Source organism: Pituophis catenifer, unplaced genomic scaffold (assembly GCF_029215685.1).
Source record: "Pituophis catenifer annectens isolate HBS135680 unplaced genomic scaffold, rPitCat1.0.hap2 SCAF_1, whole genome shotgun sequence".
Lineage (NCBI taxonomy): Eukaryota > Metazoa > Chordata > Lepidosauria > Squamata > Colubridae > Pituophis > Pituophis catenifer.
In genome coordinates, this window is record NW_027256881.1 from 152,923,103 (window position 1) to 152,936,958 (window position 13,856).

Sequence of the window (13,856 nt, forward strand, 5' to 3'; positions counted from 1 at the left end):
TCGTTATGCTTTATGTAACTTCAGTAGAAGTAAAAGGCTTGTATCTACACTTTGCACAGCAGAAATTGCATTAATAATATAACCCCACCAGTAGAAGGAGACAAAGTTCTTCTTTCTGTTCTGGAGATTGGGCAACCTTCTGAAAACAGAAGGAGATGGGAGAAAAGGAAGAACTGGAGAAAACTGGATAACGTGAACTCTACTGGACCTCAACTACAGTAGTGGCCAAAATTTTGGAAACCTTTTGGGAAAAGTATATTATCTAAAACTAGCTAATCACACCACTTTTTTTGGAGTAGTATCATAAAATTATATATCAATGGAAAGATAACTTAATCAAGAATGTAATGCAATAACTTTATGAAGGATTTGCTATTAGAATAGCAGTTACAGTATAAAGAAGAGATGTGAAACATGTGGAAAAAATGAGATATACAAAAATTATCACCATGTCAGTTAATAGTTGGGTAACCTTTAGCATGAATTACGGCCTTACAACGTTTTCCCATGGAGTGAACCAAGTCTTTTAGTTCTGCAGCTGTTATAATGTGAAACCAAGGTTGAATGATTGCTTCTATTAACTAGGTTTTATTGCTGGGTCACTTCTGACTAACAAGTTTCTTTAGTCGGCTCCATAGATTTTCAATTGGGTTAAGATTTGGGCTATTCCCAGTCCATTCCAGCAGTGGAATATGATTATATTAAACTCCAAATAAAGGTGATGTTATTAGCCATCAAACCTCAAAAATATACTTTTTCCAAAAGATTTCTACAATTTTGGCCACTACTGTGCTATAGATAAAAGAGGAACTTCCTTGTGTAGAATAGCTATGGGTACAATTTACAATCAAAAGTTTTTAAGATCAGAAACAAGTTTTTTATGAATAGAAAGAAATTTTAGTATGTAATAGATATCAAGCAACACTTTTAGTAATCTGGAAATTTTGCAAATATTTTATTCCTTAAAAAAAGCACTTTGTTATCTTGTAACTTAATAACATTCTGATAATATTTCATCATATAGCAAACAACAAAAATCATACAGCCTCTGCAGATCAAGCTCCATATATTCCTAACTTTGAATCTAATAGTGAACCAGAGGATCTGATGAATGGAATCTTTATATTTTTTTCAGATATTATACAGTTTACCCAAATTGTTCATGAATACAAAAGAATACAGAGACAAGCTTCCCATTAAACATTTATTGCAAAAGCTTATGTTTGAAATCCAGGGGCAAGATCAAAACCAAAGAAATTATATAGTCATTTTCTGTATTTATTGTCTAGAGCAGTAGCCATCACTGACAGTTTACTAAAATTAGATGTCACTGAAATGTTTATAGCTCTAGAACAATTCCACCAGCTTTAAACAAGGAGAAAATTTATTGTAAAAGTGACTCTTGTAATCACATCAGATCCTAAAAAGACAGCCTTGAAAATGTGTTATTACAGGGAATAAAAAATAGCATTGTTCTATTACTTGCAACATCAACTTTAGTCTGAATAAACATTTCTCAGGAATTGTGGTTGGTTCTAAGTTAACATTTGGTTTAGGAATACACATTCAGCAAGCAACATCATTTAAGATGTAGAATGCACTAACAAAATATAATTTTTAATTTTAGATTTGTTTAATTTACAGAAATACAAAACACTAAAAATGTGAATATAAAATAATATAAATCTTATATTACTATTTAAAAGAAAATCAGTTTTACATCATAACAGATTTTAAAACTTCAAACACCTGGGGGAGGAGTAGTAGAAAAATCTTAGTGACTAAAGGAAGGAGAGAAAAGAATTAACACCAGCTGAATTCCCTCAACAGAGGGCAACAGTGCTAGCCATCTAATTTCAAAAAGGTGGGAAAAGCCAGGTGGCTATCAAAGAAAGGGCAGGTTCATATATGGATAGATGTACATTCACTGGAATTATTTTATAACATACATTAAGGCTCTCTGTATCTTGGAGGAAACTGCATTAATTTGGTAAGACTTCTTTCAAACAAACATGAATGAAATGATTTAAAGTATCCTGAAAGAATGACAACGGCTGTGGACAAAATTAATTATTCTGAACCTATACTTATTTGTCCCCTGTTCCATTTTAATTAATATGCTAATTTTGTACATGTTATAACTCATTTTCTATTTTTCTGATCAAAAGCTGATGTGTGAAAGGCCTATCATCACTGTGAACTTCCAAGATTTCAAAAATTACACAGTATGTTTTGGTTGGGTTTTCAATTTTCTCTGTGTTAATATTTCTTTTTAATAATCTTTTTGTTTGCATAAATATTTCTTTGGATTCTGTCTTTGAATAATATGAATAGTCTGGAAACCCCTGACAAAGGAAAGCAAATCTTTGTTCAAGTCACAAGACTCAAGGCTCTTGCATCTTTCCAAGAGACATATAACTACTGATGATAAAGGTTAGGTAGCAGAAAGATTGGATGGGCTAAGTTTATATTAGTAGTTTTACCAAAAAAAAAAAAAAAAAAAGAAGAAGGAAAGAAAGAAAGAAAGTATGGCCCTTTTAATAAAGGCACTTTATGTTGAAAATTATAACAGATGTAAAAGGCCATTATCATTATGGTAATTAAGTGTTCAAAAAAAAAATAATTCCCTCCAGCTAATACTTACGTTCCTAATTTAGATATTATTGGTGCATTTTATAATTGTCTAACCCATCTTCTCTTGATTATCTTCCAATGTTTTGATAATTGGTAGGTATTTTAATCAAATTCTTGATCCAATTTTAGGCAACATTCATATAAAATTAGTATTCAGTTCAGTTTAACATTGATTGCCTAAATGTAAAAGGCTAGTTTAATTGATATAAATACTTATTAAAAGAGATTACACTTTCTTACATTGGTTATTCTTGCTTGGATTTTAAAATAAATCTTCATCTTTTCTTTAAAATGTAATATAAGTGTAGTTACAATATGTATTACAGATATTGTGCTTTTCTTGTTTGGGGGTTGATGAACAATCTAAAACTTCATGATGGGGTTGATGAGCTGAAGAGTTTGGGGACCCCTACTCTAAACTAAATAGCTCTTGGCATACATAGCTCTTTCTGCACATGATATATTATTGTTCATTGATAAACCTAAATTTTCCACAGTAAGATTAATTAGTTGAATGGTTTAGATAATACTAATTTAGTGGTACTGAAATGATTGCCTTTGGGGAACTGTCCTAGAAGGAGCCTTTAATTTACCATATCTATCACGTATCTTTTTTCTTAGGTAAACTGAATGCCAGGTTTTGCCTTCATGTAAACTTGCCCTCATGAACCATGCTGGAACTGGTCTTTCATATCAGTAATAAAATGGAAGTTACTCGAACAGGATGGATTGAAGATGGTTGTTTATGCCCTCATAATCTCTTGCGATTCATTATACAGCCTTTGAAGATTACCCAGAAACTTAAGCAAGTCCAGCATGCAGCAATACACATACTCAGTGGTCAGTCAAGGCACTGCCACATACCTCTGTTGCACAAGCTGCACTGGTGACCATTACATTTCCAAGTGTAATTCAAGAAGTTGGTTGTTTCCTAAAAAGTTCTATTGGCTCTGGGCATTCTGGAGACCATTTTTTTTTTCAATAGTTTCAGCCATCCTACCTACATAACCAGGGAAGTCTGCTGAGAATCCCCAGTTACCAGGAGGAATAATGTATTCCAATGGCAAGTTATAATTTCAATTATAGCCTCCTTTGAACAGCTTCCTTGCCAAAATTTATTTAGTTCCCTCCTCACAGCCTTCCAGAACAGATAAAAACATGGCTCTCCTAGAAGGTGTTTGGGAATTAATTGTTATATCACAGTCCAATTAAACACAATTTCCCTACATTTTTCTCTTTAAGAACAAAGGAGTTCATGTTTCTCAGAGAATAAGATAATTATTGCATTTGTGTATACCTTCCCATCCCTTTCATTTTTAAAACCCTTATATTTTTTCCACTAGACCCAGATTAAGTATTTTTTACTACTTGAATTATTTTATGTATACTATGACATAGTAACATCAATTCTTAGCACAAACACACTGGCAAGAACCTTCTTGAAGAGAAATTTCTGAACATTAATGGATTAGGGATGCATGGATCTCCAGTTAAATAAAATTCCATTTTATTTAAATAGAATTTTGCATTACTTATTTGCATGTATTTTGGAGCTTGGTTTTATTAAATCATAGTTCCACAGTTCCATTTGGCATGTGTAAACTCATGGTTAGTAACTGAACTTAAGACCTGTTCACTACTGCCAGTGTTCTGAATTGGATTGCTACAAGTATTGATGTTTATATGCTGCAATTAATCAGTTTTCACCAGGAATCTGATTTCACAAATTGGCTGATGGTGAATGTGGGGAGACATTATATATAGAGAGATATGAGATATGGGTTTGAAAGTGAGCTTTGGTTAGCATCCTTTTGATGAATGGGTAGAGTAAAGTCTAAATTAGAGAGTGGCCTAAGGATAGCTAACTGTTGGAAGTTAGCTAACAGGGAAGAGGGATTGAGTCTCTGCATAGGTTCTCACCAGTGAACAATGGGGAGACTGTTGTATAGCACAAGATAGATCTGTACAAACCACCTGTAAACAGACCACGTTTTGACAAGCGCTTTCAGACATCAGTTAATAGGATTAAATGACTGTCTACTCCTGGAGTCTTTAGGCAGTTTATAAAAATCCAAAATAACAATAAAATAGTTAAAACCATAAAATATCACAAAGAGACCAGACTAACACAACCATGACAGTAACAAACAGCCACAACAGGAGGCTTATAAACAAATTAACCGTAGACCTATCTTAAAGGCTTTCCTGAATCCCAGGAGAGAGGTTTCCATCTGTACCTCTGGATGGGATTGCTGTTCCAAAAGGTAGGGACCATGACAGAGAAAGCACAGTTCCTCAGTCCCATGACAGCTTTTAATAGATAGGGCCTGGAGTTGTTAGTATCTTTGACCTATGGATCTAGGTCAGTTGCACTAAGTGTGTATTAATTTCTTTTACTTAATGAAGATAGAAGATTAAGAAGAAGGTTGAGAATTGGAAGCAAAGGCTGTGCTGTAAACAGTCTTGCGGCATTATTACAAAAGTGGAAAGCCAGCAGAATGTCAGGTTGCATTCTTGAAGCAATATCTAAACATAGGCAATCTTTAGTATCCTTGGCTCTATTTCCTCTACATGCTGTTTTATATTCCCCCTTTGTATTTAAACAAAGCCAAAATGTCCCCCTGCTCCTCAAGAATTTTGAACCCTACTATAACAATAAATTCCCACTATAACTTCAATTTAGTAATTCCATTTTTAAAGGCCATTACAAATATTACAGCTTTTATGTACACTATAATAGGATTGCTTAAGAGCAAATTTAATAAGATAAACATAGAGAATTTTGTTAAGAAGAAATTTCAAAGAGAGAAAGTGTATCGCTCTCCCTCTCTATAGACTTAAAAGCTAACTATATTTTTCTGTCAAGACCCATCTATCTATATACTTTTACATGTTTGTTTTTTAAATCTTAAAATATACTACTATTCAGTGAAATAATTATTAAGGCAGTCTCTAAACAGACTGAATTACTGAATTCACAGTAATTCACACATAACAAGAGAAAAATTGGCTAAGTAGTCTTAATTTGCAGCATATACTCAGAATTCAGCCTTTATATATGAAAAACAAACTATACATTGTTAGTTTCAAATAACTTGTAAAGCATAGAAAAAATAATTCAAGTAATCAGAACAGGCAATGATTTATTAGTAAAAGGAAACAGGACAGTAAATGTTGTGAAAAGGAGAAATGGTAGATTATATTCAAAGACAAGCAGCTGTCTTTAAGCTAAGTGTTTTTTGGCCAAGGACAAAGAACATATTCATCTGGATCCATGACTAAGCCATTTATTTATTGCTAGTTGAAGACCGATCTCCCTATTGCAGATGTATGGACATGTACCACAACTGATTGTCATCATAACTCAACCTTAAATTCATGTCTGAATGGAAGTGTTCTAAATGCAAATTGTCTAAGATATATGCAATAAGGAAGTGAGTCTAAATTTAGTTCCTATATTTTTAGCTAGAGAATTCTAGTCAACTTTTTGTCACACAACAAGCAAAAAGGGTTCCAAGGAACCCTGACAGGTATAGAAAAGAAATGTGTTTCTTAATTAACCTAAAAAGCACGTATTGATGCATGAATCTGGTATTTAGCAATTGTGATAAGAAACATTTAAGATATTATAAACTATTTATAATTATTAAAAATAAACCTAATTACAAAAAGTTGAAATGCTGGTACAGTTTTTCACCAAGAGTCATTAAGGCAAAACAGAAACATACTTGTTTTATGCATATTTTTCCCTCCCCTGAAGACTAGGTTGTATTTGAACTCTAAAGAGGACTTAAACTTAACTTTCCTGTCAAATGCAACATTAGTCTAACAGCATCTTCATCTGAACTGAAAATTAGTCTCCAGATATCAGGTTGATTGCTAGGTTGGTTGTGACAAAAGGATGAAACAGATTCCAACTGGATATTTTTTTCTCCTTGAGAAGCACCCAGTAAACTACTGGCTGAACCAATCTTACTTGCTTTTGAAAATGCCAACTCGATTTTTCTTAGATTCTCTTTCTCCGGGACAATCACACATATGAGTTCACTTAAAGAGTGCAACTGAATTTTGGCGCACTGTGACTGATTGTCCGTGGAATGCAGCACTCTAGATATTAGGCAGAAGGCACTGTTTTCCTTTATAAGACCAATATGAGTATTAGTAAGGATCAGGGATCTGATATCACCTGCTAATTTCACTGTTGTATAGAGCAGTACCTGAATGTCACCTAAAAAAGGTTTGTTGATGTCCATGTTTTCATGGAGTAAATAAAGCAGGTCAGCTAAGTCACTCTCAAAATTGCACGACAGGCACACACTATTTTCCAAAATTAAGTTGGTGACTGCTGAAGTCCAATCAACAGAAAGTTTTAACAGATCATCATTTAAGAGTGGGTGATTCAAGCAAGCACGATCTAATGGAGATATCATAGTGCTAAGTATATCATGGCATATTCTTTGTGTAAAGTATTTGTTAAAGGTGAATAATTTCATTACATTTTCTACACGGGGACCCAAAAGCATAATGCTTTGTCCAGCATAACCAATTTGGATATCTTTTAAAGTATTGATTGAGAAAACATGAAAAATATCCAAAGAGTTCTGACTGCTTTCTAACTGATTGGTTGATGGAATAATGGCATATAAAATAGAATCATATAAAAGCAAGCAAGCAGGCTCTGGTCCAGATTTTTTATAGTTTCCCACTGCAATCCAGTATATTCCTTTTAATTTGTTTGTCTTGGCACAAATTTCTGGCAAGGCAGAGGTCAAGTATTGTAGCAGTTCTTCCAAAGAATATTCTTGCAATTCCAGAAGATCCTCTGAAAAGTCCACAAATTTTTGTCTAAGAACCAGGCTACTAATCAATGTATCATTCCTGCAAAGGTTACTAGATTCTATAGCATGATTTACTGTATGCATATCAATTGAGATTTGTGATGATAAGTAATTTGTGTTACTTTCTTTTCCTAAAGGCATTCCTGGGCCAAGACTTGCACTATTTACCTTCAAACCTAAACTCAGATTTAGTTGTACGTCTTTAATAACTGGAAAGTTTTTGAAAAATGATGCCAGTTGTGTGCATTTCTCATTTTTGTGATAGACACTGACTAGACCTTTGATCCATTTAGAAAACCAACCATTTCTAAATTCTTGACAAATGATACCATGGTAAGAATTGCAGAATAAGTTAAACAGATGTCTCAGCCCATAATTCTGCTTTGATCCAATAAGTGATTCAGGTAGTTGTCTTTTGATTTCATTTGTTGCTTTTTCATCCAATGTCCGGTCTGAAATCGGCTGATTTATTTGAGAAATTATGTTACAATACTGTTGGAGAGACCAAAAATGGGATGCACCAGGCTGAACTTCAGAAGAAAATATGGGCTCTGAAGCTGGCATGTGGTGGTAACTAAATGAATCAAACTCTGTTTCCGTGTTCTTAGGTTCCCAAAGATTACCGAGAAGACTTTTGTTTCCAGAATGAAAAAATGTTGATTTTTTACCTAATAAATCAAACATTCCAGATCTGTCAGAAAGTGATTTTATGGAACTGTCAGAGCACATTCTCCTGCTTTTAATGTCTTTGGGTTCATTCCAGTCACATCCATCAGGATACCTCCATCTGACATACTCTTGTTCTATCTCTTTCCCTTGATTTGTATTTTCTTGAGTCATGCCAAGATTCTGATTTGTCCTTGAGAAAGGATTAAATGTTCCTATGGCTTTGTCCTGTCTACTGATTCTTGATGCCCTTGTGTCTTCTCCAGCCTGATTATATTTGCTGTCATCATTAGACAATGTCAGAAAGCCATGAAAGGACATCCAAGGCTCTCTTTTCTGTTTAAAATGTAAAAAAAAAGTGCTTTTGTATATTTAATAGGAAAGTTACTCAAATTTAAATTTCTAGATGTGGATTTTGTCATTTTATGCATGTTTGTGTTAAATAGCAAAAATCAAATTATGTTGAACAGGATCTGATTCAAAAAGCAAAGCCATGATTCTTCTTTTCCATCATCTTGCATTTAGAACAGTATCCATTTCTTTTCTGTAGGATTACTCAACACCCTTAAATCAGCAACAGCCTTCCAACTGACCCTATGAATCAGGACTGTATCCTATAATTCCAAATTTTTAAAAATAATTAGGAAAATATTTTGGTAAATATTTACTCCATTTTCATTTGGAATAGGGCACATGAAATTCATTGGCAAGAAACTGATTATGTTTTGTTGTAAGTAAGGATGACTTATATTCAGCATTGTGTGAATATACTTTTGCTTGCACCATGAGACTTTTTCTTCATCCTTTCCCACTGTAGCATGCTGAGCTCCATTCCACTCTGGAGATTTTGAAGGCAGGTGAGAAATTGCAAATCATTCCCCCCTCCATTTAATAGATGTGCTGCTAGCAGAAAAACATCTACAATACTGCACATAATATTTCTGTATTATGTTCTAAATCTGTTGTATTGCTGAACATGTCTTGCTTTCAGGTTCTAATCTCTTGATTAGAACAATGACCTCTCTCAATCCATGGGTATAATTGGAATTTGGTAATTTTCTGTGCAGTATTGCTAGTTTGTAATTAGTTATTTCTAGCAATAAACTTAGTTCCTATCTGAAAACATTTGAAAGGGATACTGTTGCAGCGTCAATGTTAATATATTATTACCACAATCACAACTACCCAAATCTTTACCATATTAGAAGATTTAATTTTAAGGCTTTTCCCACCGCCATTAATCTTGCTGGAATACAGAATTATAATTATGCTGTGAAATGTTAAGAAATTTAATTAGAGAGCATGCCATAATTTAATATTAGCACTTCTTCAAGCTGACAAGCTATAACTTACCTCATACTTCAACTTGCGTTGAACAGCACCATTATGAAACTTCTCGTTATCCTGAAAAGCAAAATGTCCTATTTTTAAAAAAGTTGCATAAAGGAAGATAACAAATAGCTCAGTTCGCTTGTATATTAGCAATAAAAGGCAATTTTAACCTAAAATGGGCATGATAAAGTAGACTTAAAATATCTAGAATTAAACAGGAGAAAATATACTAGCTACCTAGTAATTGCAATTTCTAACATTTAATAATTTGAATTACAATATGATCTGCCATATACAGATAGTACTTATGACTATTTGTTAAATGATCATTTGAAGTTATGATGAGGGTGGAAAAAGTAACTTAGGACTGATCTTCGCACTTACAACCATCAGAGCATCCCAACAGTTAAGGGATCCAAATTCGAGTGCTTGGCAACCAACACGCATTTATGATATTTGCAATACCCTAGGGTCACATGATTGCTATTTGCAACTTTCCCACAGGGACACCAAAGTCAATGGGAAAATCAGATTTCCTTAACAAACATGACTCATTTATCGACTACATTATTTAGTGCTTCTAACTGTGGTTTAAGTCAGGGACTAACAGTATTTACTTATAAAATGCCTAGTAGGTCTCAAAAATACAAAACAACACATAATTATTCCATTATATTTATAAGTTAAATAACTGACATCATCATAGAAAGTTCCTTTATTGCAGGGCTCTCAAACCTGTGGCCCGTGGGTCAGCTGCATCACACGCTGGCCATGCCCACGCCCAGTTTAGCAAAGGGGGAAAAAGTCATGATAACATCACGTGACACCACCATGATGGTGCGAGTTTGACACCCCTGCTTTATTGGCTTAAAAGGAAGATGGAAATGTATCCCAAGGCAATTACATATTTCAGTTTACTAGTCCTGACCTTCAGCGTGTGAAAAAGAAAACAGAAAAACTCTGTGTACCAAATGAGATATGCAGGACTGCAAATACATCACACATAGTCCTAAATCAGAAGCATGTGTGAATATATGTCTGCTTTAGCACAGTCCGATTTAGAGGAAGATACCCATAAATCTTGGCAATGATATGTGGGGGAGGGCATATTATTCAAAATAACAATTAACTAGTTAGTACATGTTGTGGGTTAATGGAATTGGAAAGATCCAGCAAAATGAGTAATAACCTTCTAAATATTAAAACTGAATGCTGGTCATACATTCAGATTGGCAATAGGGTGGTAAACTCATCCCATTAGCCCTGGCCCCATCTTACAATCATTAGTAAACAAGACCGCTCCACTGGTACTGCACTCCCAGACTATGCATGCTCCTATTTTCTCAGTCTCATGCAATTTGTGCCCAGTGTTTTAGCAGTATATTTATTGCTACATATTGACATTTAGCTATATATTAGCTAATATTATTTATGTTCAAGCTTTTCCTCGCTGATATTAGAAGAGAAAGCTCACAGGTCAATCATTCCTGGATACACCATTTCAATTACTACTGTATGTTCAGTGCAAAACCTAAGAAAGCTGTAAAGAGGCAATCTAGCAATTGAAAATTGTAAAATCCAAGAAGCAAGGTTCAATTTTCACATCTCTTTCTTCTGCCAATGTACATAATGGTCTTGGAGCCTCACACTTTTGGGAGAAGGTTAGTGTAACTATCATAGCATATATACATGTATACTATCACAGCATATATACATATATACATATATACATATATACATATATACATATATACATATATACATATATACATATATACATATATACATATATACATATATACATATATACATATATACATATATACATATATATATATATATATATATATATATATATATATATATATATATATATATATGTTGTTTTAGATTTTCAGAGATCAGGTAGCATAAGCTATATTAAAATAGATTTTCAAGACCAAATTGAGAATAGGTAAATTCCCTGTTCAAAGACACATACAAACACACAGACACCACACACAAAGTTTAATCTTCAGTATACTAAGTAAAAATCAAGAAATGATCTTAATATTTCTAAATTACATGGATTTTGATAGTATGAAGCATTACTGTTATTGTCATCATCAAGATTACATTATGTTCATCATCCACTGTGACAATATATGAGGAGTAATTTTGCTTTCTTACATTATGTTAGAAGACATCAATTCTCTGAAGAAAACAAAGGAAGTGATTTTAAACGTTATTGCCCACAATTGTATTTTCTTACCCTTATGCTTTCTGTAGACTGTAAGTGACTGATATTGTTTTCTCCAGAGCTATACTGAATATTTTGAAGGCGTCTTTGAACTTCTTCTTCAATAAAGGTATTTATTCTAGAAATGTTAAACATCACAGATTAACAAGAAACAATTCATTAGGAAAGGACCTTTGGAACACTGCTATTCTGGTAATGTAGAATACAGAACCAAAGAATCATTGAACTATTTATTTTCATAAACCAGATATTGATCTCAATGGCTTCTGGTGTTTAGGGATAGGACATGATGATTGTAGTTTAATAACTAGCAGATTTATAGCATTAATATATTGCTACCTGCTTCCGATAGGCTATAAAACCCATGATGTCTCAAAAACTACAGCAAAAACAGCTTAAGCTTGTAAACAGATTAAGTTTACAACAATTATTAATGGCACTCAGCAAAAAACAAAAACAAACAAACACATGGTAATAGTCAATTCCCCCAGTAGGTTAACGCATACATTGAGAGCCGTCAATACCAATCCTCCATTAAAATTCAAAAGGGGATTTACTACTGCATTGTTTTCAACAGCAACAAGACTGCAGGCAGCATAGATTCCCACTGTGAGATTTACTCATTTATAATAAAAAGAGACAGCATTATCTTATACTTGATAGAGAGGAGGAAAGGATATATAGTACGTGTGGATCATTTTTATAAAACAACCTCAAGTGATGGAACGGTTTAGCTCTTTATTTATTAGGGGATATTTCACATGCCCTTGATTACATGGCAGTAAACCAAGTGTTCTCAAACTATAGGTTATGACCCGCTGGGGAGGCTGAATGTAACTTTGAGGTTGCAAATTTCTGGGTGACCATAGGGTTGAAAAGTGGATGGACAGAGATCAATACTATTTGCAGAGCTCTGGATCTTGAGAAAGGAAGAAAGCAAGGAGAACAAATGGCAACAGAAAAGGGAGACACAGTCTGGTTGCATTTGTCCAGGAGATTTTACTTAGAATAAAAGATAAAGATGGTGCCAGAGTCACCCAAAACATTAAACCCAAGCAAATAATGCATGCAAGTAGGTTGTTTGTCCTGTTATATGAATGTTGCCAAGGAGAAAAATCAGTGCATTAGGAGAAAAATCAGTGTAGCATTAGGGGGCTACAAGGTACGTATAGTGACCAGGCAGGCAGAGTCACATTTCCTAAGTGTTGAAGAAAAAAAAGACGATCAGAAAATTGTATATGTTCCTGGGCACAATTTCAGATGTTTCAGCTCAAATCCAGTTCAAAATTTTCTTTGGGAAACATCTCAAATTTTTAAAGCCAATCAGCCATGCCATATTATTGTGTTTATAACCCTTCTAGAAATAGTGTTTTAATAATCTAAAAATACTTTAGAATTAAATGTAGTTACAAATCTGTTTAAAGTGGAAAACTGGATATACTTACCTATCATCAACCAATGGCATAAAAGATTGAGATTTTGAAATGTTAGAAGGGGAACTACTATGAGTCAGCCTCTCTTCTACAGCTCCAGGATATCCCTTTTCAACTCTATCACCTTCATAGATCTTCTGTTTTAACTGCTGTATTTGCAAGTCCAAACTGTCAAGGAAATTCAACATATATTCTTTAAGATTCTTCTACACGGTAGGATTTCTCAAACCTAGCTGCGAAATTAGGAGGTTATATAACAATCCTTACCACAAATAAGATGAGTTGAGTAGGAAAGGTGCCACCAGGCAAAAATAAATTGCCTGTAAAATGCTTATACTGCCTTAAGCAGATCATTTTTTTTTTTTGCATTACTTTTAGTGTATTGTTTCAAAGCATGTTTAAGTATAAATTGACAGAAACAAGATACAAATAGATTAGAATATTACCAGATGAGGACATTTCTTCACTACAGAAATATATTAACAAAAAGAGGTATTTAAACTGCTTAAATATCAAATAATTATTTGTCAACAGGAAACTACATTTGGATGTGAATATATTAGTTACACTAACGATCAGTAGCAACTTTCAAAGGAAATATCTTAGCTCGTTAAAGGTAGTTATCTGTGAGACTCAGATCATTAGTAACATCCGTCAAATTTGCTTTATTTTAGAACTTAAATCATGATTTCAATCATTTTACAGGAACTGGCA

General features: G+C 33.6%; 1 protein-coding gene across 2 annotated transcripts in view; it reads right to left on the reverse strand.

Moving 5' to 3' along the window:
* The window catches only part of KIF16B (kinesin family member 16B), a 135,752-nt gene that overhangs the window by 44,951 nt on the left and 76,945 nt on the right, over positions 1 to 13,856 (reverse strand). Inside the window, exons 21-24 of one of the 2 annotated variants that reach the window (XM_070933061.1) lie at positions 13,155 to 13,310; positions 11,722 to 11,827; positions 9,492 to 9,542; positions 6,414 to 8,474 (exon numbers count right to left, since the gene is read on the reverse strand). In XM_070933061.1, the coding sequence (XP_070789162.1) occupies positions 6,414 to 8,474; positions 9,492 to 9,542; positions 11,722 to 11,827; positions 13,155 to 13,310 (2,374 nt within the window). Of the gene's footprint in view, positions 1 to 6,413; positions 8,475 to 9,491; positions 9,543 to 11,721; positions 11,828 to 13,154; positions 13,311 to 13,856 lie in introns of those variants that run through there. The other variant, XM_070933062.1, reaches the window with a different exon arrangement.